This window comes from Conger conger, chromosome 13 (assembly GCF_963514075.1).
Source record: "Conger conger chromosome 13, fConCon1.1, whole genome shotgun sequence".
Taxonomy (NCBI): Eukaryota; Metazoa; Chordata; class Actinopteri; order Anguilliformes; family Congridae; genus Conger; species Conger conger.
This window is the reverse complement of record NC_083772.1, coordinates 17940794-17968300: the sequence shown is the minus strand read 5'-3', so window position 1 is coordinate 17968300 and position 27507 is coordinate 17940794. Positions and strand designations below refer to the sequence as shown.

At 47.1% G+C, this 27507-nt stretch overlaps 1 protein-coding gene across 5 annotated transcripts in view; it reads left to right on the top strand.

The window, feature by feature from the left end:
- Positions 1-27507, top strand: part of aplp2 (amyloid beta (A4) precursor-like protein 2) — a 56630-nt gene that overhangs the window by 7886 nt on the left and 21237 nt on the right. For all 5 annotated transcript variants that reach the window (XM_061216637.1, XM_061216639.1, XM_061216638.1 and 2 more), the window contains exons 2-4: positions 17561-17734; positions 19360-19489; positions 27175-27287. In XM_061216637.1, the coding sequence (XP_061072621.1) occupies positions 17561-17734; positions 19360-19489; positions 27175-27287 (417 nt within the window). The remainder of the gene's footprint in view (positions 1-17560; positions 17735-19359; positions 19490-27174; positions 27288-27507) is intronic.

The following is a 27507-nucleotide window of genomic DNA, read 5'->3' as shown; positions in this document are numbered from 1 at the left end:
GCGGTGAGATCGCTGTGATTACCTCCCGTCTCCGTTCTCCATCAGCCGGCTCCGCCCGCCCCCCCACGTCCTTAAGTTTTCATTTTATTTTTTTAAGGAGTGAATTTTGGGTGGTGTGTTTTCAAAGAAGCTTATATGTGGCAGAGACGTTAGGACTCTGGGCCCAGTCTCGGCCTACTTTATTAAAAGCTTTACTTTTCCTTTTCTGGGCTTCTCAAGCCTAAGATCTCAACCCCTGTCTGTCATGTTCACCTAGAGGTCTGTTCACTCCATCTCGCCTCGAGATGAAGGTTGACATTAATCTGTGCGCTCAGTCTCGCTGATAAGAAAGCAGGCCAGTTTAGCATATTCTAATTACCTTTTGATGAGCAAAGATTTAAGCAAATTTCGCCCTACTTTCTTTTGTATCTTCCGGTTCTGTACTCTGGTGACCACCAGAATGTGGGCCAAAGCATTGAAAAACGGTGTCAATTAAAGTCTTAAAAGGGTCTAAAAGGCTCAAGCACTGTTGTGGAACTGTGCTGCACTTATATTGCTTTGCTTCAACACCTAAAAGTGAGGAAACAAGAAACCTAATGTTTAACCCTTTAGGTGTAAGATGGCTTATGTTATTTTGAATGTTCTTAGCTGAAAATTGTAATGCTGATGTAATCCATTCTGCTAATTAGAAGCAATGGAGTTCTAGAAAACTGACTTGGAATTTTGGAGAATTATTTTTTTTATTTTTAAGAACCTACTCTTCAAAGGGTTAAGGTGGAAAGGGTGGGTTGTAATTAGGGGACATTTGGCAACCATATTATCTTGCCGTCCCACACCTCATTGTGCCTTTGACTTCAGTGAGAGAAGAGTCTGCCTGTTATTCCTGGGTCAGAAAATGACAGACCTACTGACACTTAATCCACTCAAGTATTTGATTGGATCGAACACATTCATGAATGATTTTCCCATACGATTATCTGGTAGATCAAAAATTATTTTGATGAATGAGAAGTACCATTGGTAATCCTATCTTGGTACATATATTTAAAATCTGGTCTGCTGACGTTGTTTTCAGATGGATGTGCTGGATGTGGTTTGGGGAGGTAGTGTGATTTTGGTCAGAGCGATAGCTGAGGTTTGTTCTATGTGACTGAGCAGAGCTGTGCATCACCCCCCTCAGAAATTGCCCCCCTCACCCATCCCATCACTCACAGCTACAGTTTTACACTGTACATTTCAGCCAGCCTGTCCCTGTGTGTCAGATGTGGCCTTGGAGTGGACATTATGGTCTCTCCAGGTCTCGCTAATTTAGTGAGCCCTGGAATCCTGCATTCCTGTTCCAGTACCCCCCCCAGCCCCCGCCTGTGCACCTCTGCGTAAGTCGATCCCTGTTCAGGCTTGGTGGAGTGACTCATCCCACGAGTGTGCTTCTGTACCTGAATAAAAGAAAATATTGTTTTCTTTCCAGGAGGGGAAACTTTGGACGGTTGTGTGTGTGCATGCATGCATGCCTGTGCATGCGTGTGTGTGTGTATGTGACTTTGTGCGTGTAACTGGTGGCAATGGTGAGTGTATATGCCTGTGCATGTCTGTGTATGTCTTAGCCCCAATGAGTCATCCCCATTCTCTAGAAATCTTGACTCATGGGTTCCTTTTTTCTTCTTGACGATAGCAGTGCAAATAAAAATCAAAGGCTATGTTTAACAATGAGCCAGGCATCATTTGGCACACACCGCGGCTCCTGCCTCACAAACGGAGAAATGAGTTGTTCTTTCTCAGTTCATTTCACCGCCCCCCTCTCCCTCATCCTGTCCCCATCGCAGTCCTGTGGTGGTACATCTCGTTTTCTGTGAGCCACTCATTTCACAAACCGTTTTCCCTGCTGTAATTATAATTCCCTTTTCCTTTCATAATGATGTCAGTTTCTTCTCGTCCCTGGTAGAATAATCTTCCATCCACTTTAGTGGCTTGTAGTTATTGTTTCTCGTGTTCCTCGTATTGTTGCTTAATTATTTGAAGAGTAACTTATTTGGCAATGTTTTTTTTTCTTCAGAATTCCAAATCAGTATTCTGGAACGCCATTGCTTTCAATTACCAGTAGTGATTTTTACATCAGCATTAGAATGCTAAAAGTTCAGAACATTCCCATGGCATTGTGATCTCACATCATACAGGGTTAATGTTCTGGGTCTCTCTCTCTCTCTCTCTCTCTCCACATTAGCAGTGCGCACATGTTACATGCACGTTTGCGTGACTGAGCCTGAGTATATGTGCGTGTATGAGAGTGTTCCGGGTGAGTGAGTGGGTGCGTGCACATGTTTTGAGTCTTTTACACGCAATACCGTGCTTTCAATCATTTGCCCCAGTGGCAAACACAAAACCGCTCTTGCGATGACTACGGCCTGCCCAGATAAGCTGTGTGTGGTTCTGGGAGGTTTAGTTGGCAGAAGTGGGATTTTGTTTACAGCATTCCCTGCGTTGCTGGAATGTTCCGTATCGCTGAGCAGACCTGTGCCCGGGCAGCTACTCCATCAGGAGAAGAGCCGTCCGCCCCTTCCTGCAGCATCACGAATCACACACCCCCCCGAATAGGAACACATGCCCAGACTCAGTGTCCTGCTGCTTTTTAATCCCTTCAGTTCTTCATCTCTCTCTCTCTCTTTGTGGTTGTGGAGCTGGAGAGATGATGCTGAGAAGCGTACGTGGCAGACGCAGCGTAGCGGTAAGAGCGCGGCCCCCTGGGGAGCCGGCTGCTGTGGCGGTACGATAGCGGCTGCTGTCGTCATGGGCGCGGGCAGCTGGAGGGAGGGGCGCTGAGGGGGTCCTGTCCACCTGAGATCCTGTGGAGGCTTTGTCGGAACGTGGAGGTCAGAGGTCACTCATGAGTTTGATGGACGGATGATGACTATCAGTCGCTTACCCCCCTCCTCATTCTGAATCAAGTCACAATTCCCTGTGTTCATTGTTCTCTTCTGTTTAGCTTCTCTGTGTGTGTGTGTGTGTGTGTGAAGCTTTGTGCTGGGGAGTCTGTATAGGACATTTTGCTATTGTTCTCATTCGTTTTCAGGCTTACTTGAAGGTGAACTGTGGCGTGGAAGGTTTTCCATTGTTTATGGCCAACCGATCAACCCTGCTCTGATTGATTAGTATGGTAGTATATGTGTCCTGTTGAGGGGACTCCAGCCAGTAGAAAAAGCCAGTCTTGGAGACTAACTTACTAAAAGCCATCATGATCATGAACAGTTAATTCTAGAAGATTTCCGTTGTAAAAACACAGCGTTTCTGGAACATTCTCAGAAATCACACTGTTGAGGCTTTTGGGAAAGGGGCGTTGTCACACTCTCAGTCTCAGCCGCGGGGGAACCGGAAAGCCCAGGAGCAAGCTTTCTCCCCCAGCTCCCGAACACCATTCCTGGGACACCGCGGCGGCTCCACGCAGCGGGCCGAGCTGGAGGGAGGACAAAATTTACACCCACTGTCACGGAGAACAGCCAGAAAAATATCAGCACACGCCATTAAGCCCAGCGGCCTTCCACAAGAGAACCCCCCCCCCCCCCAAACCCCCACACCCCCACACCCCACACCCCACATCCGCATCCAGTCCACTCCCGTTCAGTTCCCCCCCCCACTCCCCCGAGCAACAGAGATAAATACCCTTAATGGCACATTAAGTGTCACATGTGACACAGCGTGTCTAAATGAATTAATTATTCTCTGCCCGGCTAAGATGGCTGTCATCAATGGTCCTCCAGCCGCGATGTCACGGCATGGGAGAGCCTCCTCTTCTCTCGGCTCCTCAGGAGAACCGGAGCACCCTCGCTGTGAGCCCGTTCCTCCTCCAGCCCATTTCCTGATAAAACATTTTGTGCTGAAACTGATTTTTTTTGCACAATGCAGGTTAGCCTTATTCAAATTTGATTCGATTTTCACGGATTCAATGGATTCGCTTCAGTTAAAGAGGTTTTCGGCATCTAGAACTGAAAAAGATTCAGTTGTAGGTCTGTTAAAATTATACAAAAAAATATGCTACGGTATATTAGAGAAAATTAAAGCATTAGACTGTACACTGATTTTTAGACTGATAAAAATATTCTTAAAATGAATATGGAATATCCCTTCTTTGCAACATGAATATCCATTACTGACATAATGTGGCATTAAGAGGATAATCCATAATTAGTCATAAAATGGTCTGAACGATTAGAAGCTCTTTATACTTCATGAATTGCAGTTAGTGTAAACATTAATATGCGTGAGAAGTGCTCTGGGACTACGGTTTAGAGCCACAGCTTTAAAACAGTTGGTGTAGTGGTAGAGGATGCTAAGCCATTCTTTACCCACCGCCCACAGGCCTTCTGAACGGGTGTGAGACGGGAGTGACCAAAGTATTCGTGGTTTCACTGCTGTGCTGAATGTTATAACAGGAATGGGTGTGAGTGTTTGGCTCTCTCTCTGACAGCTATTTGTGCAGTTTCATGCCAGCTAGGCAGAGCTGGAGGTGGCCGCAAAAGCTTACGCTTGAGGTAAGCTATTTCATGAAGACAGTTGATGAGTTTTATCTAGTAATCAAAGGGAAATAAGGTAGCTTTAATCTGTAAGGGAATGGCAAAAAAAAGGAAAGATGAGTCTTAAATATTTAATCTGTATTTCTGAATGCTGAATTGAGGTAAGAGTTAAAAACTTTACTTTTAAACCAACAATTGTGTCATTTGGTTATTGTGACACTAAGGAGACCTGGATTTCCTGCGTAAATGGTCTGTGTATCTGACGAAAACCACAGAAAGCTGTGATTGGGAGATGCGGTTTGCCGCTGTGTTCTGATTGGGCACTCTCCCAGTACTCTCCCCTGTACCGCTGTACTGTATTGTTCCACAGCCAATCAGAGGAATAATGCCCTGTCATGTCCTCAGTGTCAGGCTAGTGCCCCCGCCCTCCCACCCAGAGTCCCTGCTCTCCAGCTCTTTGTCTGTCTGCAGGTGTTCTGCTCTGAGACCCCTGGGCCTTCTCCACACCTGCCTGATCTAATGCACCTGGCGCTTGGCTGGTGATGCGACGGAGCCCGTTAAAGCCTTCTGTGCAGATGTGGGCAAGAGCAGGCATCTCTCTATCTCTCCATGTCTCTCCTCTCTCTCTCTCTCTCTCTCTCTCTCTCTTTCTCTCTGTGTCTCTCTGTCTTGCACTTTACTTATTTTGCTTTACCTCTCTCGCTTTACCTCTCTCGCTTTACCAGTCTCTCTCTCTATCTCTCTATCTCTCTATCTCTCTCTCTCTCTCTCTCTCTCTCTCTCTCTCTCTCTCTCTCTCTCACTCTCACTACACTTATCCTGATTCACCTCTCTCTCTCTTGCTTTACCTTTCTTGCTCTCTCTCTTGCACTCTTTTCCTTGTTGCGTTCAAAGCCCAGTGCTGCTCTTGTGCTCGTGTGACTCCCCGCACCGGTAAAGAGCGAGGGATGGTGAAATGAGCGCGGTACATTTTTTACAAATCCCCCTCTTCAGGGGAGAGATTACCCATCCCTGCTCTGAAGCAGAGGGGGGAAACTGTGCTCCCGTCTCTAATCTCTCACCCTTACTGCTAAGGCTGTCTCTAACACCGCTCCCTTTCCCAGCCTGTCCCTGCACAGAGCCCGAAATTCCCCAGCCCACCCCTGCCCTGCGGTGGAATTCCACCATCAAAATCTTCCCGTTTTTCTGTACTTCCGGAAAAACATAGTGCTGGCGGTGGTAAGAAACTAATTTATCTAGCCGTGGTTTATGTGCTAAATAAAAAAACCCCTCCTGTGTTTACAGTAGCTTGGCGAACTCCCTGCCCTACATGCAGTCTAGCCCCAGCAGGAGCTGCACAATAAGCCCTCTGACCTTGGCTCCAACATTAGCCTCTCAGAATTACCTTTGCTCAGCCCTACCCGCTTGACAAACAGCTGTGGTGCAGCCAAGAAGTTATCAGCTTTTTATCTCTCTGTGCTTCTGCTGAATGGAAGGAGAGGGAGAGGGAGAGGGAGAGGGAGAGGGAGAGGGAGAGGGAGAGGGAGAGCCCTGGGCTCAGCTTAGCTGGTGGCAGAAAAGGGAGCGCTTCAAAGGCAAGCAGGGCAGAGAAAGAGGGGGAAAGGAGGGAGGATGAGGATGGCCTGGTAGAGGTGTGTGGCCTGAGGGAGACTGGGGGGAGAGGGGGAGGATGAAAGGGTATAAAACGGGGAGGTGAGAACCCTGAGATGGAGGGATCCAGGCGACGGTGGAAGGAGAACAGAGGATGGGATGATTTACTGTGCAGGGTGCGACTTAGGGGAGGTGGTAGAATTTGGGATGAAAAAATGTTGCTTCACTGGGACCCAGAAGGTTGGTGGTCCAAGCAGTGGAGCCACAATAGGATCTGTGCAGCTGTTGGGCCCTTAAGCAAGGCCCTCAATCCGACATTGCTCCATGGGGGATTGGCCCCTGCTTGGTCAAAACTAAGTTATTTAGCTGATGCTTGTATCCAGTGCCGTGGTGTAGAATTTAGAGTTCAGGTTTAGAACTGGGGCATGGGTGGTACAGAATGCAGGATGAGGAGCTTGGGGCTAACTGGAGCGAGAAATGGAGGTGGGTGAATGGGTGATTTCGTCGCTCGGCGCAGTGCCCCGTCCCGCGGGAGGAGCGCATCTCTGTCCCCGTCTATTTTTACTGTACACATCTGGCGGGGTGATGTCAGGCACGCGAGCGACTGAGGGCCATGAGGACGCTGAGCCAGGATAGAGCTGGCCCAGAGAATCACCTGCTCACACGGCTGGGAGGGAGAGAGGGAGAGAGGGAGAGGTGCAGGGTACACAGTAATGAAGGGGAGTGGAGGGGTTGAGCCATTCAGAGCACTTTGCTGTGGGCGGTGCGTTGAAGAGGCGGCGGAGTGGCAGAATGTGAAGGGGGATAAAACAATTGAAAGGTTTGGCCGTGTACTGAGGGGTTTTTTTATTTCTTTTTTAAGCATTAGAGGTCCGGGTGGCATGAGAGACCAGCTCAGAGGGAGCTCAGGAAGAGCACACATTAGTATTTGTGAATTATGTGTCTCCCTTGGAGGAGCTCCCTGGGTCTGGTTCAAATTCTGGCTCAAAAAGACCAACAAATACGCTGCAGCCAACTGCTTCTCAGGGTAGTGCGATGCCATGAATCACAAGAGCTGAGAATTATAGGCTTCTCTACGACATTGCCAAAAATACTTTTCTTAAGATGGAGATGCTTTTTTTCTTAAAGGGAAAACCACTTTCTGCAGGTTGTAGGTAGGTAATGTACCCTCACTCCGAGCCTGGTCTGGAGCATCATGCTGGCTCCAGGACCCAGTCAGTCCATCTGTTAATGAGTGTTGGATCCAGCCACGGACCCCTGGGGGCACTTGGAGGTACTGTAGGGGGTCCGTGGCCGGAGCTAATGAGACTACTTATAGATTTGGGAAAATATTTCAAAATATAAGAACTTTGTTCAGAGCATTTTAACATTAACATGATTGGGGTCTCCTAGATGACTTAAGGCTGGACGGGAGTCTCTGGATCAGAAAAGGAGAGAGGCTTGAGGGCCCAGTCAGACCCTCGGTTAGTGAAGAACTCCTGGGCTTGAGGGCCCAGTCAGACCCTCGGTTTATGAAGAACTCCTGGTTTTGTTTTCACAATAGCATGTGCAGCTATTGTGCAATGGGATATCCTGGCAGTTCTGCCAAACATGTGATTTATTTTCAGTGGGATGATCTCCGGTTTTGTGGAAAGTGAACCCTGTGTTGTTCTCTAATGCTCTGTTAAAAGTTGTGAGCGGCAAATGTGCCTTTTTAACCATAGACTGCAGAATTTGAGCATTGGTTTAAAAATGTATAAAAATTAACCAGCCGAAGCACTGCAAAACATGTCAAGCATGTCAAGCGCTGAAAATATCACTAGTGGGCTTGGCTAGATTGTTGACTCCACAATTGATAAAAAAATTATATGATATCACCTTGTCTATTTCTGCACTGAAAAGTACCATAGTGATTGTTTTTATGTACTCTAGGGCAGATTCCCTCATGCCCTTTTCTCGGCCTGCTCCGTAAGGAACCGCAGAAGATTTTGTGAAGTCATGTCAGCTGAACGAGGTGTCGTGAGACGACTAATGCAGTTATTTCATGGGAAGCCTGCATGCCGCAGTAAAACCAGGGTGTGCAGGTACGGTCGACAGGATAACCTCCTGATGTATGACCGTTACGAGCAGCAGAGTAGCTCAGGTACATCCGCAGTGGAGGGCAGCTCTGAACGCACTGCAGTGAGCAGGATCTGCTGCAGAATGTGGGATATGTTGGATACGTTTTCTGATATTGTACTGCACTACCTCTTCGGTTTGGAAAGAAATGTGTAAATCCCCAAATCTTTTTGTGCATTCTGTGCCCTCATCTTTTCATCCCTCCATCTCTCCTCACTCTCTCCTCACTCTCTCCTCTCTCTCTCCTCTCTCTCTCCTCTCTGTCCATCTCACATTCTCATCCCTCCATCTCACCCTCTGTTTTTGTCCTCCCTATCATCTTTTCATCCTTCTATCTCACCCCCTCTCTCTCCTCACTCTCTCCTCCCTCTTTCTCTCTCCCTCTCTTTGCGCCCTCTCTCTTTGCTCCCTCTCTCTCTCTCTCCCTCCCTCTTCCTCTCTCCCTCTCCCTCTCCCTCTCTCTCTCTCTCTCCCTCTCCCTCTGTCTCTGGTCTGACCTTGGCGTCTGACCTTCACTGCCGATGAGGCCAGTTAGCCCTCGTCAGAACGTTGTGATGAAGTATTCAGGATCCTTCAGACAGCCCTGATCCCGCCCTGTCTCTACGAGTCCGACACTCAGGAAAAACACCCGCTCCGTATCGACCCCGTTATCCGCGAGGCCAAGCTCCAGAATGTAAACGCCGTGTTCTCGGGGGTCTGGGCGGTGTGCGGTGTGTGTTGTGGCAGCAGCTCTGCGCTTCCCCTCTCTCTACCCCTCTGTCTAGCTCAGTCTTCTGATCCTGACCCACGGAGGACCGGCAGTCACACCGCCTTCAGGGGGAGCAGCATCTCTCACTCTCTCTGCAGCAGGAACCAAAGGCCAGCTGTGCAGAAATGTGATCTGGATTATTCCGCATCCGCTGTCAATGTGCAGCCCAGGCCGTACACATCCTTAACCAAACCATGATGACGCTCATTCCCTGGCCACCTCCCTTCCCCTGGTCCGCCCCAGCAGTAGGGTGGATGCGATGGTGCCATTTCAGGGATAGAGGTGCATTTCTGAAAGAAGGCCTGATTCTCTAAGTGTAAAAGCCAGCTGCCATGGGTGTGCAGGCCACCTCTGAAGCCTCTGGGTGAGGGTGGTGGTGTTTTCCCCTGACTCAGGATGCTGCGTGATGGTGCTTGTTCTGTGGTTTATGGCTGCGGTCTCGCTGTAACCGGTTCTCAGTGCAGGAGGGCATCTCGGAGGGTACAGAGGCTGCTGCCTTGGTGCCGTCGGGCTCTTAAGGTGGGCATCTTGCCACCCCACTACCCCCCCCCCCACTCCTTTTTATTCTCTCTCTTTCTCTCATGTTGATTCTTTCTACTCCCCCTTATGTTTTTTTTCCCTTTTACTCTGCAGTCCCTCTCTACCTTTCCCTGTCCTCTTTTGTGTTTTTATTTTGTCCCCCCCCCCCTTTTACACTCTCTCTGTCTCTCTCCTCTCTGGTTCCCATTCTGGGTTTTTCCGTGTGAATAGCTCAGATGCTTCGGCGGAGGGTTGCCATGGCGACGAGGGGCGTACGAACAAGTTGTTATTCACATCTGCACAATCCGGGGCGCTCGCTGGAGAATGTCCAGGTTATCTCACTCCGACACAAAGGAGATGCAGTACGCGCGGTTTCACTCCTGCTATCACCCCAAAATTACAGCCTTTTCATTACAGGACCCTCCTCCACACAACGCGTGTTCCCTAGTGTGCTTTACTCGCGTTAAGCAGAAAAGCATGTTCACCTTGCGTAGCTGTTTTTTTATGATTTTAATGTCATTGCTACGAAGTGAGTATCTCGGCTTGATAACCACTGATGTCACAAGCTCTCACGCTTTCTTTTTGTTTTCCGTAAGGTTATTACATTTGACAAAAGCATATTCTTTTTGTTTGTTTTTTGTTTCTACATTCTTTTAGCCCTTTGAACTTTGACAAGTAGGTTTTTTGGAATGTCTGTGTTCTAGAAACTCCATTGTTTTCAATTGCCAGTAGTCAGTGTTACATCAGCATTAGAATGTCCAGTAGGGAACATTCTGATCCCATATTTCTGATCTGAGTCCTTAAAGAGCCAATCTCCCTGTAAGGCGGTAGAAGGCAGGCCTTTCCTGGGGGGGATTGGCCCTTGATGAATGGGCCCCTGGTCCGTAGCTGGGGACCACGCGCTGGTATGCTCGGGTTTTGGAAAGTCAGATATGTATCATTCAGATGTATTGAATTGATCCCTTTTGTGTACAGTAAATTTCATTCTGATCTTTCAATTTTTATTTTTTTTGCTGAGATTTTGGTTTCAACCACAAAAAAAGAACTGACAAAACTGAAGGTGTCCAAATATTTAGTCTTTGTTTTAGCTACTGCTGTCTCATATGACTGCTATTGACTGGCATTTTAGCTCATAACTGTGATTTTGAGACATTCATTGGCACTTCTGTTGGATCTGATTTATGGGTTTATGGGTGGGACAGAATTGACACACATTAAACTATAGACAGTCTCATGTCACTCAGTGCCGTTACATGGAAACAACAATGCGGGATATGACTGACAAAACCGTTTTGCTGTTGCGCAAACCGCTGATGTCGTGACATGAAATTTTTTTGTTGCATTTTTCTGAAATTACCCTGAGGGGTTTAGCGCAAGCCCTGGTTCCCAGAATAGGCCGTTTGGAGCGCCATGCGCGTTTCCTCTGGGGGGGTTGGGGGGGTTCGGAGCGGTGAGTCACCCGGCGGGGCGCGTGAATTGTCACAGCCGCCCTGTGAAAACAGATGGGGCCCGTTTGTGCTGAGGTCTAAATTCACGTGGGGCTGGAAAAACTCCCCCTTTGTCTCTAGGGGCCCCCGGGAACACATCCACACCCCACCCACCGGGAACACGCTCCTCGTGTGAAGGGGAGACGTTTAAAGCCTGTGTGCAAATGGCATCTCCGCCGTGTCCTTTCTGACCCACCCCCTGACGCACAATGCCTCTCCACCCCCCTCCCGTGTTTATGGCTTAGGTTGTGTGTGTGTGTGTGTGTGTGTGTGTGTGTGTGTGTGGGGGTGCGTGTATGCATTTTTTCCCCTTTTTCTTGTTCAGTGACGGCGATTCCCAAACTGCCTGAGCCTACAGTCCATTGAATGAGTGCATATTTTTCCCCTCATTAAAACGTGTGACATCTTGTTTGCATATGGAATTAAAAACTTGTGAACGTGTCTCCAAACAGCTACAGGCACACTGTACCAAGTAGAGTTCATGGAAAAGTTTTGGTGTCGAATTGAAATGGTGCGAATGTTGACGGAAAGTACGAAGTATTTATCAGTGTAGCCACAATAAAATCTGTGTAGTTATTGGGCCCTTGAGCAAGGCCCTTAACCCCACTCTGCTCCAAGGGGGATTGCCCCCCTGCTTAGTCTAACCAACTGGATAATCGCTTCAGATAAATAACATATTATTATTATTATTATTATTATTATTATTATTATTATTATTACTACTACTATCACTAGCCTTATGTTGTCATACTTTTACATTTACATCAGAGGTTCTGATGTGCCAGTGCATTAATACCCCCATGTTGGTGTGTGACCTACTCTGTCCCAGAGGGCAGTTGGCTGTCGTTGGAATGATAATGACGTGAAGCTATTTCCATGATGAGGTGTTTCGCTGCCTTGTGCCAGCAATGTATTTTCAGCTGCCGTATGTATAGTACAGACACAGTGGGGGGGATACTTCCATATTGTGGCCTTTTCATTTCCCCCAGTTTGTTTATTTCACCGTCTGCTTCCCCTTATAGGACAGCAAACAATTTGACGGAGCGTATTGTTCTGCTAATTCAGACCATGAGAAGATGAAGTTTTGTTTATGTTGTTTTGCGCTCTGCTTGCTCCCAATGAATTTCACATTGGGTCGAAGCTTATTCAGGAATGCTTTTCTGTGCGCTCCTTTAGGCTTATATATTCATGCCATCTTTTTGTACGAGTGTTTTTTATTCTAAAATTTAAATCCGGTCCTTCTGTGAAAATCAATGTACTTTTTGTGTGGGTGTCCACTGTCCCTCTGGTACAGACCCTCACTCTCCCCCTCACCCTATTGGGTGTATTTGCGTGTGTGTGTGTCTGGTTGTGGTGTGGTTTTGTGTGTGTGTGAGAGGCAGCATATGGTGTGTGTGTGTGTGCATGTGCGTGTGCGTGCGTGTGTGTGCGTGCGTGTGTGCGTGCGTGTGTGCGTGCGTGCGTGTGTGCGTGTGTGCGTGTGTGTGCGTGGTTTGCGTTTGTCTGGTTGTTGTGTGTGTGTGGCAGCATATGGTGTGTATTGAGAGAATCTGTGCGCGGTGGTTGACTGGTCTGTCTGACAGCCCAGCTCTCTTGCTTTAGCGTCTCAGTTTGACTTTGTTCACTGTGGTGTGAAGGAGAGCAGACCACTCTTCCAACATTTAAAAAAACAACAACAAAATGACCGGACAAACGTACCACCTTCACATGACCTAGAAACTTCTCTACCTCTTCCTCTCTCTCCCTGCACAGAGGAGTTTACTTAATTAAATGGCAATTTTAAACCAGATCACACTGCTCTAAAGCAATAGCAGTCTTTATAATTACCATTCTTGCACCCCTCCTCTGTCTAATGTGGAATTTTGAATTGACACATAGTTTTCCGTGAAACACAGTGCAGGAAATAAGGGGTGAATTATCAGGCCCATGCTAGTTATTACTGGGTTTCAAAGTCCCCTGCTTTTTACTCCCTCTCTTCCTTCTCTTCCTGTGTTGCACAATCCTCCATTCTCTATTCCTCTTTTTTTGGTTTCCTCCTGACCCCGTCTCCCGTCTCTGTTTTTGCCCTCTCTTCGGCGAAGTGGAGGCGTGTTTCGTAACCGGCCTGTTTTTCCCCCGCGGCGGTGAAGCGCGCGCGGGTGAATGTAGCGGGGGTACGAGGTCACCGTGTCCAGCCATGCCGGCAGGTTCCGCCGCGCCACACAAGGCCCCCATTGTTCCTGCCCGGTCCGCCGAGAGCAGCGCGACTGGAATCCGAGTCGCCGAATGGCAGAGGGGGTGGGTGGCGGGGACGTTTGGCTGGAGCCGGCCGGATTCACCCGGGCTTTGTGGTGACACGTGTCCTGCACTGGGGTCCAAAACCAGCCTGTCCGCTGGATGCAAACAGGTCTCCCTCTGTTTCCCAGTTCCAGATTTCACCAGACAGAGAGGGGAGTGTACTTTCATCCTGGAAAGTTCTGGAAAATTCATGGGAAGTGCTGAAATATCCCACTGTCCACAAGAAGGCCCGAGAAACCTTCACAGTAGGTGAAAAGAATCAGTTTTTCTCCCGAGCTGACCAGTTTAACAGCCTGTACTCTCCAGTCTTGAAATAACAGAGTACATATTATGCTGACAAATTGGACTGTGCTCTGGTTTCCATGGTACTCTGAAAAATAATTGGACACTGGAGAGTGAAGTATGAACCTTTGTAGATACAAAATATTTTGGAACTAATGGGCCTCTAAGCCTCACCATACGGCCACGCGCTCTTCATTCATCTATTTATCTAATGTGGCTGAATGGGACAGGACACAGAAATAAACATTGATGGCGAGTTGTTACATCAGTGTGCTCCGGTGGATTTTGCTACACAGCTAAGGGCCATCTGTCCGGCACTCTTGTATTTGATTCAGACAACACCAGCGTCGTCTGGCGCACATTCCTGCCGTCTCACACACAGGTTGGGTTTGGCGGTCAGTGGGGATGTCTCTAATCGTGTGGGAGTGCCCCCGCTGGTCAGTCTGTGTACTGCAGCACAATGACCAGGCAGCTCAACTGGCCCTGGCTGGCAGAATAAAGAGCGAAGAGGTTAATTTAATTGTCCTTATCTGTGCCCTCCCTAAGAGACAGACCCACAGATATGATATGAAATTGAAAATGTGTCTTTCGTTTCTCGTTATTGTTTTTGTGTTTTTGTTCCTGGGCAGGATTAGATCTCTGCAGCTGTGCTGTGTCAGTAATTGTCCTGCACCGGCCTCGTCTGTGACAAACACAGTCTGTTCCCTTTCCCCTCCCACTGTTGATGGCGTGTTTTATAGCCTTGAGAAAAGGGGAGAAATAAGTAGTTACATTCTGTCCTTTTGAAGAATGTAGCAATAAGACATCGGTTCCCTTTGTTTTTGAACTTTAATTATTAGCTTTTGCAGTAAAACGGAGGACAGTCACAAATGCCAAACGCCTAAAGTTGGACAAACGAGCAAACGTTTTGAAGTCCACACACTGACACAAACACACACTGTCAAATACAATTAGCCCATTCAGTTCCTTACTTGTAAAAACATTAACGTACTTCTAAAGTCAAATATTTGTCATTCCTTCCCTCTGGATAAGACTGCCCACCCAGTGCCTGCGTTTCCTCTCCCCCAGCACGTCCCTGTGTCAACCCTGCTCCCTGCGACGGCATGACCTCATTCACGTGAGAACGAACCTGAGAGAGGCGTCCTGGCCCTTTTCAGCTGGTCGTCACTAGAATCCCATCCTGTTAACGGCATGTGTCATGTTGATCATACCACGTCAACTCAACTCGCGGCTAATGTTCCCTTGTGATTAGTCCATTCTAGGGTGGCCTCTCTAGTGATGACCCTTTTAGCTACATGAGACTTCCTCACAGGGGCATTTTTCAGCATGTGCTACGAGCGTAGTATGTGGCTTAGCCACAACGTTTGAGAGGAGATGGGGTCTTCCTTAAGTTCTGACCGTTCTGAAGACCGTTTGCTCCCTGTCTTCTCAGGCTTTTCTGTGACTATCTGGTGCTCTGTAGAGGCCTGCATCCTGACCCAAACCTGCCATTCCCTTGGGTGAGCTCAGGCCTCAATTCTAGCCCAACACAAGACGTTTAGTGCTTGGTCGTCCCTTTTCTGTCTCTGTGTGCGGTTATCTATGGGAAAGCAACTCCCACAAAGAGTCTAATGGGCTTTGGTTCGCTGCAGAAAACCAAAAACTTGGGTTTAATCTTTAATATTTTTTAAACGTCAGCCTGCTTTCTTCCTTTTCTTCAGATCATTAGCTCCGCGGCACACAGCTGTTGTCAAACCTCAGCAGAAAGCTCGTCGCTCTTTATTTTCTCAGTTCTTGCGTTGCTTTTTCTTGCATGATGGGGAATCAATGGGGTGTCACTCTTATTTCCACCGCCTATCTACTCCCTGCAAATCAACCGCCGCCTCCAAACAGAATCAACATTCAACGCTTCACAGGATACATGTAGAGACATCCAGCAGCTCTCAAAAGTATCAGTTTGTCGTCACGGTTACGGTTCTTCTGAATTACAAATAAAAACGCTGGCACACTGCTGTGTTATTACCTGGCCCTTGCGATAACTGCCGCTGCCTCCATTGTTTTAAAGGAAATTAACATATCTGCAGCATACCTTGTGAGAATGACATGTCGAAAGCTGCTGGCTTCAAATCGTGTTGACTTCGGTTAACGATATCCCTCGAAAGGACAGGTTTCCGAATGCTGCCTTAAAATACTGCCTTGGATTGAGTGTTCCTGTCCAAGCTGCTTTGCTCAATGCTCAGTTGTGTGAATTGGCAGGGGGCTGGGGAACGATCGGGTGACGTGCCCAACATTCAGCAGGCTAGTGTCGTTGGTCTCTTAAGAATTAAACATTTATCACGAAGGCCATGAAAGATCTTTTTCCGTAGTGTGTAGAACAAAGGGCTCTATCTAGCGTGCATGATTTGAATGAGAAATGCGTGTTCGGACTAGTATTGCCTTTTTGTTTAACATTCTAGCGAGAAGGTGTGGAGGTTAAAAATGAATTTGAGCCAAACCGTGCCTCAGGAAGGAGACATTACAAAATGTCCGGTTATTTAGTCTTCAAAGAGTATAGAGAGAGAAAAAACTTTGCATTTAACAAATAACCAATGGGCTGATCTTATTTTCTTCTGCCCCATCGAGTTGCAGGAATTGGCCCTTTTCTTGATTTAGAGACCAGTGGGGAGTTTAATGAGTACCTGCAGGTTCCTGAATGTTCAGGGTGTCATTAAACGAAAAGGTATGCGTCATTGCCCTCGTGCAGATGGGGAAGAACAACTGTCAATTTCACAGAACGAAAATGGCCTTCATTTGCACAGGAATGGTATCAAAATGGAGTGGAGGAGACCCCCCCCCTCTCTTTCTTGCTCTTTCTCTCAGGATTTTTCTTTTGTGGAACACGATGGAGACAAAGTCTACAGACAAATGTGCAATTTGGGTCTTTAGGGGGATGTGACTGCTTACACATCCAGTGAATAAATCTAGTTTAAAAAGTTGAGTTGATTAAATAGTTTATTTAAATTTTGTATATGCGCCTAGGGTTTTGTCTCATGCCTGTGTGTGTGTTTTTGTGAGCATGTCTCTGCTCTCACATACTTGCTCAACTCCATTTATGCCAGCGGGGAGAACATTCTCAATTTAATTAGCTCTCATCTGAGAGAGGAGTGAGGCAGTGAGTGATAGAGGCAGAGAAAGAACAACAGATGGAGACAGGTGGAAATTAATAGTGACAGTGCGGGAGAGAGAGGAGGGAGGGAGAGGTAGAGCGTGTGAGAGGGAGAGTGTGTGACAGAGAGAGGGAGGACAGAGGGAGGGAGATGGAAGCAAAGAGATGGAGAGGAAGTGCAACTGAGATGGCGAGGGAAAGGATGAGTGAGAGAAGAGTGCACAGGACAGAGGAGAGAAGGAAGAAAGGGAAAAAAATGTCAGACACAGAAGATTGATGAAAGGAGAAAGACCTGCAAAAACCCAGCATCTTTCACAGTTTAATTAGTTTGACCTTGAATTACTGAAGGAATCTCAAACTCCAGTCCTGGTAATGTCTGCTTGTTTAACTCCATTCCTGGAGGGCCGCAGTGTCTGTAGGTTTAATTCCAGTTCTGGAGGGCCGCAGTGTCTGCAGGTTTAACTCCAGACCTGGAGGGCTGCAGTGTCTGTAGGTTTAACTCCAGACCTGGAGGGCCGCAGTGTCTAGGTTTAACTCCAGACCTGGAGGGCCGCAGTGTCTGTAGGTTTAACTCCAGTCCTGGAGGGCCGCGGTGTCTGCAGGTTTAACTCCAGACCTGGAGGGCAGCAGTGTCTGTAGGTTTAACGCCAATCCTGGAGGGTCGCACTGTCAGGTAGACTCTGACGCTTCAGTTAAACGGTGACTTTGCATTCTCATTCATATGCAAGTGCTGAAATGGCAGATCTTGCAGAATTTGGGGCTGTCCTGAACTTGAGTTACCCCTTCTGATCCCTGAATTAGGGAGAGGTTTGCGATTTACAGAGACATTGGTGGGCTTACCTCCCTTAATACGAAAAAGTGATTCTGTAGTAGTGAAGTGACAGAAACTGAATGAATGTTTCTGAATGCAGTTGTTTTAACCCTGCTCTCTCTCTTTGTCTCCACCCCCCAGGCTCTGGCAGCCAATGCGGGCACAGGATTCGCCGTTGCCGAGCCGCAGGTGGCCATGTTCTGCGGGAAGCTGAACATGCACGTGAACATCCAGACTGGCCGCTGGGAGCCCGACCCGTCCGGCTCACAGAGCTGTGTGGGAACCGAGGCTGCCGTGCTGCAGTACTGTCAGGAGGTGAGATGCTACGACACCGCCATGCCCCTGAGGGGTGGGGAGGACAGAACACGTAGCGCACAGTCTCCACGCTACAACAGATTCTGTAGACTGCAGGAGTCAAACTTCAGTCCTGGACAGGCCGCAGTGTCTGCTGGTGTTTCGGGTTGTTCTCGGTGCCTGTGGTTCATTAAAGTCATCGATTGGCTAAAGAATCCACACATTTTATTCTCGAGGCCTTAATTAACTGCTGATTGCAAGGAAACCACAAAAAACCACTGCCCCCCCTCTCCCCTGGAATTCAGTTTGACACCCCGGCTAGACTCACCGGATACTCAATGCCTTCCCTCCTGACGATTAAAGCGGAATCATTCCAATTTAACAAGCCTTAATTTAATTCAGTATTCCTGAAGCGGTGGGAACAAGTATTGTAGTGATGACTCTGCACTCTGTTCTGTACTGAAATATAGCAGCAGAAACTCCAGTTAATCAAACGCAACCATAACCTTTTGAAGTTAAGGAGAGGGAGATGGCAGCATGCCCGGTGAATGCCTGGCGAGTCCATAGAAGCTGGTCAATACTACATAACCTCAAGGCCATGTATTCATTGGTTTAGCTTACCTGTAAGTCTGTTTTACCTGAAGCAAGAATGAGGCGGTTCCATTGCAACCCCCATATATGAATGTAGGTTGGCCCAAGTGAAGTAAAGCTGTGGTTGTTTATCTTGTGTGAAGTATCATCACAAGAATATTTTCTCCAGTTTTCCCTTCTTTGCTTCATTGCACAGCCTGATTCCAACGTCGTCAACAGTGCACTCAACAACATAAATCGGCATCCTGAGCTGCATGTCAGATCTTTAGATCTACAAATCTAAAGATTGTCATGCAATGAAGCTCCAGAGTTATGATCCCTCAGAGCTGAGCTGCAGTGCTAGCACTTCCTCGCCCCCACTGCCGATTTGGAGAAATTTGTCAGCCTTGCTTCTTCATTTGTCAACAAAATGTGTTGTAGGAAGGTCCAGCCTGGGAGCTGTTCTCTGGGGCAGTTGCCGGAACAGTGGCTTTTTTGCATTATTAAACCTGGTCCCTAGAGGCAGGTTCACTTCTGACTGCTATCCCCTCTGTGCAGAGCCATCAGAAACCTTTAGAATACTCTCAAAGGCGTTTTTCTCTCCTGCACTCTTGCGGGTGTGTTTTGATTGATTATTAAACCATGCGTATCACTGTGAAGCAGGTCAGGCAGTTTGACCATCGATTTTTTAATTCACTGCATGGATGTCAAAATTCTCATTGAACCACAATTGATTTTATATTCGCTTCATAAATGTCAAAGTCATACATCCAACATACATCCAACATTTTATTTTTATTTATTTATTCATTTATTTTATGGACCCCAGTTGGAATTCAAACCAAGTCAACCTGTAATTTAATACTGACAAACTCTTTGCCGGGGCCAATCTCACAAACTGCCACTTCCCCTTCAGGGGCCGGGCCCATGCGTTGTATGACTGGATCGATGCAACTTCAGTGCCGGGGTAGAGTAGAAGTAATCTTCTGCCCTCTAATGGATGAGCTGCTGTTATCTTCAGATTACAAGGCACAGCTCAGCAGCTTTAAACTCTCCCGTTTCTCCTTCTGCGACAGATGTACCCTGAGCTCCACATCACCAACGTGGTGGAGGCCAACCAGCAAATCCGCATCGAGAACTGGTGCAGGAAGGACCAGAAGCAGTGCAAGGGCCACGCCCACACGGTGCTGCCATACAAATGCCTGGGTAAGCGCTCTCGTTGGCCATTTTCACACGCCAGTCAGGGATGAGCTGTGCATGTCAGCAGAGTCGGACCGTATTTCTCTGAAGTCCTCAAATCATCCGTTACGGTTTGCGTGGGAGCTATTAGGTCTGGGAGAAGGGCCCGGCCCTCGGTTGAAGGTGATGTAGAACGGTAATAAAGAGGGCGGGATGCGATTGGATACGGCCCAGGCCCTACGCCAGTGAGTCGGCAGATCCGGCCTAGATTGTGGCTAATGTGTTTCAGGAGCGATGGGCAGAGCCCGAAACACCATTACGGAGCTGCCACGTGTAGCGCTATAAAACACGGTCTCATTTCCCCCCTCAGACAGTGGCCATAAAACTAGCAGCTGCCTCCAAGCCTGGTGTGTGGGACTGCGGGCTCTGCATTCACGTGCCACAGGGCTGCTCACTGTAGCTGCTGTTTCAGGGGTTTTTGTGTGTTATTGATGATTTATTCTGTGGTGATACATACACTCGCACGCGCATCTCAGTGAGGGAGGGTTGGAATGAGTGAGTAAATACATGGAACTGAGTCCCATAACAAAAGAAGGAGTTAAAAAACTGAGTGGGCCTTCCTGTCCTCTTTTCTTGTGTTCCTCCGAAATACAGTATGCCGTATCTTTGTCTCTTCCTCTTTTTCCCCCATCTCTTCTTTCCTTCTCTCTCTCTCTCCGTTGCTCGCTCTTCCACTCTCACTGGCACACTCTGTTGTAGTCTCATTGTTTATCGGTGTCTGTTGTGCTATCTTCCTGTGTTTTTCACCATCTCTCGCTCTCTGTGGAAATGTAAATTCCCACCTCTCTCCTCCTTTGTCCCATATTCTCAGTCAGTTAAAAGTTTTGTGCTTGGAGAGATTTTTTGCGTTTGGTGTGCATCAGTTGAAGTTTTGTACTTTGAGAGGGCCTGTATTTGTTGGTGTACATCAGTTTTAGTTGTGCTCGGAGGGAGCCTGTGTTTGTTGGTGTAAATCAGTGAAAGTTTTGTGCCTGAAGAGAGCCTGTGTTTGTTGGTGTACATCAGTTCAAGTCTTGTGTTTTGAGAGAGTGTATTTATTCGTATGGAATCAGCTAAATTTCTGTGCTTGGAGGGAGTCTGTTTGTTGGTATAAATCCCCATGCCAGCTCTCCTCTATCCCACCAGTAGAGCTTTCCCTTTTCACCTGCCGATGAATAGGCAAATTCCTCTTTCCCCCCTCCTTCCTTCCCTCCTTTTTCACCATCCTTCATTCTCTCTCCCCCTCCCTCGCTCCATGTATCCTTGTCTCTCTGTCACTCCCAATCAGTGATTGAGTTGTGGAGCTGTATGGGCAGGAAAGCCATTAGTGGCGTCAGTGGACTGTGAAATGGGCTGACAGTCAGAGGCGCGGAGAGATTGCAGATTTTTGGGTGTCCGGCGAGGGCTGGGGGGGGGGGGGGGGGCAGAGATGAAGCGCTGGCACTGCAGTCTGTCATCTTGCCGAGGCGCAGAGTACAGGGAACATTTACCCCCCGATTCACCCGACTCACTCCCTCATTGTCTTGTGCAGATACATACGCACTTGTATTTGGGCTTTCCGAGTCCCATATTTGCATGTTACTGCTGCTGTAGCCTAGCAGGGATTTTAAGTTTGTTTTTTAATGAATAAGATGTTTTAATCATTCATCTCTTATCCTGTTCTCGCTCGCTTGCTCTCTCTCGCTCTCTCTCGCTCTCTCTCGCTCTCTCTCGCTCTCTGGCTCTCTCTCGCTCTCTCTCGCTCTCTCTCGCCCTCTCTCGCCCTCTCTCGCCCTCTCTCGCCCTCTCTCGCCCGCTCTCGCCCGCTCTCGCCCGCTCTCGCCCGCTCTCGCCCGCTCTCGCCCGCTCTCTCTCACTGCTCATACTCACTGAATCGGGACATAATCCTTTTCCGAGCGACATCATCCCTCTTCTGTTTAATGGAAAAATAATCACTTTCATACCAGATTCTGTGGTTTCACTGACTGCTCCTGCACTTGGGTGCGTGCGTGTATGTGTATGCATGTGTTTGTGTGTGCAGTGCGAGTGAGTACACATGTCCTCTTTAAATGAATGAATGGATTAGCTTTGTGTACCACTGGTTAATCTAAAGGATTTCCTCTTCCGTTGGTGCTGCTCAGTCATTTCAGACCCAGTGTTTGGCTCTTCTGTGTGCCTCTGATCATCTTCAGAAGAGGTGTGCCCTCATGAATGTTCCCACCAGACACAGTTGCTTAGAACACTTTGGTTCCCAAACTCCGGTTTGCGGGTGCGGTAGGCAATGTTCTAGAAAAAATATGTAAACCACACCATCTCCACAAGCTTCATAAGACCCACAGCCTTAAGAACATCTTGGACGGGAGAATTTCAGGCAGCGTTGGGTGATTTACACAAGCTGTTATGAGCACCCTCCCCTAGGCCCCCACCCCGGCAGTCCTTGAACCACTCGCCCGCTTCTAGAAATGATTTATAGCGACGTCTGGGGGGCGTAGATGATTGACGGTGACCTGACAATCCTACAGCTCACACCTGGAGAAAGACACTCAACACATAAGCGACAGAGGGCTGTGAAAGTTCAGCTTGGCCTCTGTTATCCTGTCCTGGAAACCTGTGGGCAGGAAGGCCTCTCCGTCACAAACCTGGACGGCCACCAGAATACCACTCCTGATAGGGCCTCCTGAGATTCGGACACCGTCTCCCATCTGAAACGGAAGTCCTCAAGTCCCAGGAGGGCCGTGGCATCTGCTTCTGCTTTTTGTTGCGATTCAGCACTTTGAGTCATTACTGCTTCCCGTTCTGCCGTTCCTCATGGCTGTGAGCCATTTTTGAGCAATGTAAAAACTCCCAAGGAGAAGATTACGAACAGAATGCTGTATTTTTCCCCTTCCTGGGACGGGAACTCCAGGCCCCCCTGAGGGACAGACCGGATTGTAAAACGGCACCATGACATCACCTAATCCACACAAACTATAAATGTCACTCATTTTTAAATCTATTTCTGTCAAACCCCATTACAGTTTGTCCTGCTCTGCACACACACACACACACACACACACACACACACACATTTTCACGGTGATTTCTAAGCTGTTGTTGGCCATAATTCTACAGGGCACAAAAGCTGCATGTAGAAAGCCTATTCTACAGTAGAGAGAAGACAATAAAATAAATTCTAGAGCAAAATTTAAGCAATTAAGACAAGTTACGCTACAGTAAACTTTGTATAGCTTTGACATTGTAAAAGCAAACAGACTGACTGTTGGAAACGGGAGCAGAAGTAGATTTAATGAGCACACAGGGCAAGAGTACTGTGTTTTTTTGGGGGGAGACAAAGCGCTCAATTGTTGAGGGGGGAGGAACAGTGGAAGATTGTAACACAAAGAGAAACCGTTTCTATTCAGTTCAGCCTCAAAGCCCCTGTTGCATCAGATTTGTCTGTTGCATGTTTCCAGATTCCACTGAAGAACATGAAACTCATTTAGAATGAAATGAGAGGAGTGATGTGACGACAGCCAGTGTGTTTTGGCACAAGGGTGAAGAGAGCGAGAGAGAGAGCGAGAGGGTTTAATGATGGTGGAATCATAACCCCCCCAGCAGCACCCTTTGATTCCTGCAATTGTCTTGAAGCTGGACTACTGACCTAGGATCAGTTCATCCACTCTTCATATTCTAGCCTTCTCCACTATGAGCTAAAATGGCCAAACTGATCCTAGATGGGTACCCCTAGGGCTCTTTTCAGTCACTTTTTCTTTTTTCTTCACCTTTTCTTTGCCTGACCCATCGAGGTCCAGCATCTTGAAGGACATTTCAACCTGTTAAACTTTCCTTTTAATGGCTCGAAGCTATAAGTTAGGAGGCTCATAACTTTTCTTGAGCAAGGAAACATGAGCGCATCCTTTGCTGAAGTATTTCTCAGAATTTGTGTAACTGATCGACCTGTGGATCCACCTCTCCCCATCGAACTGACGTTTGAAGGACCAAGGACGTTCCATTTGCCTAATTCCCGTTTTCCCTATTTCCCTGTCTTCACTTCTTTTCCTTTTGTCTTGCCTCTCCCGATGGGAAAAGAATAATGGCGTGAAAAGCGAGCGGTAGGAAAGAGACCCTGGTGGAAGGCGTGTTGCGACTAACGGATGGAGGCAGTGACGGCTTTTGGCTGATTGCAGCCTGGCTTGCTGTAATACCAGGACAGGGATTGACAGAGGGGAAAAGTATAAGCCAGTGCACAAACATCAATGACATGACAAGTGGCTGACGGCCCTGCGTTCTGAATCCCCCTGGGGTCTCCTCACAGTCTCCGGCAGACTGACGGCAGCCTGATGAAATCTCACTGCCTTTCCTCAACGCTTTATATTTGTCTGGAGTTTGCTCTGTTTAAAAAATAATAATAATAACAGCAACAGAAATGTAGTTCCCTTTTCATCTTGAAAATTGTGTTTTTCAAATGCTGGAAGAGCAGCAAAAATGTTGACGTCTAAAGAAGGATACTTAAATGAAAACGCAGCATTTTGCTCTTCAGGGGTGCTAATAGAAATCATATTGGGTTTACTCCTCGGTGACTGCTGTGTGAAACCCTGTCTTCAGAAATGCAAATAAGAACTTCAGCAAATTCCCAATTTATGTTATGTGTGCCTGTATTATAAAAAACCATTAACAAAGCATATGTCCATCTCCCATAATCATTAATGTTGCTAAATTTTTGAAAATTGGGCCAATTCCATGGTAGCTGACCAATTCCATGGTAGCTGACGTTGCAACTGCTGGATATTTGGGTGGTGAAGCCCTATACAGCTACATAATAGACAGTTCCTCCTGAGAGTTATAATTGCATATGTCAATTTCTTTATGTAGCTGTATTGGTCTTTACCGTGCAAATACCGTAATTCTGTAATGTCGGTTACCGTGGAATTGCTCAGATGAGGAAGCGTCTCTTTGAGGAAGGTGGTTCCTGGCTCGTCTTTGTCAGGCCAAAGGCCAAGCAGCAGTGAAACCAGTGAGTAATCCCACAGACGTATAGTCTTGTTACTTTTAATTGAGAAACCACACGCCGATTACCACACAGTTTCCTCGGTTTTTGTGTTCTTGTAAGACCACACTTCCAAGAACACAAGGACCGAAAATGCTGCCATATGTATTTCACGAGCAGCGTCTGTTTGTGATGTGTGGATACCACATGCTCGGTGTATGTGACTTATTTGTAAGGCTTTATTTTATCAGGTTCGGAGGTATACAGTTGTTTAATTCTAATTGTACATCAATTGTAGCCTACTTAAAACATGAAAGTGAACAAAATGTCTCGTCCACTGTTCTTGTGCTAGTTAAAGCATTTAGGTTGCTTCATTCACACTTATTCATGCTACTTATTCATGTTACTGATCTCCCGTTTGGCGAAATCCTCGTTTCACTCGGGACATTTTGTAGTTGCGTGAATTAATTTCTCTGCTGAAATGTAAAATTCATTTTTAAAACTTTGGAAAGGATTATTAAGAAAGATTTGCCTTCCTCCAACCCCAATTTTTACGTTTCATCTACCTGTCTCAATGCTCTGCCAGACTTTCATCCTTCCTTAGGCTGGCCTTCTCGTGCGGATCATTGTGCTTTTGGAACACAACTTGGGCCTTCCCGGGAACACAAGACCAGACAAGAAAAGATTTTGAGAAACACCCTTATAATAATGCATTTTATTTGTGAAGCGCTTTTCCCAAGCTATGAGAATTACTTTTTTAATTAGTCCATAGTCCCCACAATAACGTCTTTTCTGCATATCATTTGCAGTGTCCTATTTATGGCAATCTAAATGGGTCATGTGTGTTTTTTCCAATAGTGGTGGTTATGTAATGGATAAATACTGAAGGTATTTGAGAGATGAAGGAACATGGCTGGGGAAAAAACCTTTAGTTTCCGCGGTGGAGAGATTATTTTCTGTGTTTATAATGTATTGCTGTTGGTCTGTGATGCAGATTTATTTCGGTGTTCTTCAGGGTTTAACGGCTGCCTCTCGGCCTCTCACCACCACAGGACACACCAGGTACAGCCTGGTCTGGGCTGGCTGTAATTTACTCTCACACTTTCCTTCAGGCATTTAGCGCAGAGTCCAGAGAGCTGTTACGCTTCTACATACAGTCCCTTTATACCATTGGATATTTTGACTGAGGACAATTAATGTTAAGTGCCTTGGCTCGAGAGTACGACGGCAGTGCCTTGGAATTGAACCTGCAGCCTCTGGGATAATGATCAATCTGGGTTTGGTCTGTGGTTTGGGTGGGGAAAGAACTGAGAGTAGCTGGCGTCTGCTACACCCACAGGGTCGGGCTAACCCCCAGCCCACCCCCCCAGCAGGCTGGCACAGCGCACAGGGATCCCTGGGCCCGTTGGTGATGGGCTGACCTGGGTCAAGTGCTATAATGCTTCCAATTCCTCTCTGACTCCCGAGAAACTCCTGGAGATTACTCACCAATGCTCGGAACAAAATTCTCCTTTCATACTGAACTGCAGTGTATTTTCCTTGGCGAACACGGCGTCATTGACAATTCTCTGCGCACTGCGGGGGAGGTCAAGTACTTTTAACCCCCGTTCTTTCAGACTCCCAGTAGAATTCCTGCAGGCTACAAAAACCGATTTTAAAAAAGAGACTTCAACAGAAAAAGTTTCTTTCTTTTTTTTGAGGAGCGATGTAGGCAGTCTTGGGTGTGGTATGAACCGGGTCGTGTCCTTCTGCTATTTTAAACTCCGCCACCTCTCTCTACCCTCTCATTTTCCAAAACATTGGGTTTCTCCATTTTCTTTTTCCTTTTATATGGCGGTGGAGAGGAGCCTCTGGGCTCAGCTGTGGCTAGCCGCGAAATGATCGCTTTAAAAGGCACGGCTTTGTTTGCCTTTCTACTGTCTTTTTGCAGTTTGGTTTATGAGTGTATGACGTAAATGGTGTTTATGTCACTTAATGTATCAAGTGGAACATAATACGTCTGATTTTTGTGATCCTTATCGCTGCCTTTTAAATTGTATTTCTTAAAAAAAACTCAACAAAAAGGCATTGTCTGCGTTTTAGTAATCCTATCTGTCAGTTTTGGCTAAACTGGATGAGACAGAATTATTTTCGAGAGCAGAGCAGGAACTCTAAAACGGAACCTTAAAGGACTATTTTTATTTTATTTATATCAGCAGTAACTTGACAAGGCAGTTTCCTTTAAGTTTTTTATGCATTTGTTTCCCAGCTTGTTCATATGGGGAGGGGGGGGGGTCTGAATTATTATTATTTTTTGTCCTTTTGTCCCTATTTCACAGGGCAATGATATGACCATTGACCGAATTAATACGGTCTTCCGTATGCTGTTGCTAAACCTGCAGTTCTCATAATTCTGCTGGCTTGGCAGAGGGTCTTGTGCTGAGCAGCATTTCCCGTTAAGTTGAGTGTGATTGTGAAATGGTCCCTTCCCTGATCAACCCTGAGGGCAGCAGCCATAGCCTAGTGGCTAAGGTGCTTGACTGGAAGCCGGAAGGTTTCTGAGTCCCAGTGTAGCCACAATAATGTCAGTGCAGCTGCTGGGTCATTGAGCAAGGCGTTTAACCCAACATTGCTCCAGGGATTGGCCCCTGCTTAGTCTAATCAACTGTAAGTCCCTTTGGATGAAAGTGTCAGCTAAATAACTGTAATGCATATCGTGTAACCCGTGTCACGTGACTGTCGTTCACAGTTGGCGAGTTTGTCAGCGACGTCCTGCTGGTTCCGGAGACGTGCAAGTTCTTCCACAACGAGCGCATGGACATGTGCGTCAGTCACCAGCAGTGGCAGGGCGTGGCCAAGCAGGTGAGGCCCTGATGCAGGGGGAATTCTGGGAAATGAAGTCAATCTGTGGACTTAATTATGATCAGTGCTGTATCAGATCATTGTTTGATCTGATCTTTAGGCACCCGTTTTTTTGGGGGGTTTTCTGTTTTTACATTTTATGTATTGCTTTTTATTATTTTGTATGAATTTTTTTATTTAGTGCTGTCTTGTAAAGCTTTTTGATTTGTAATCCATGTAT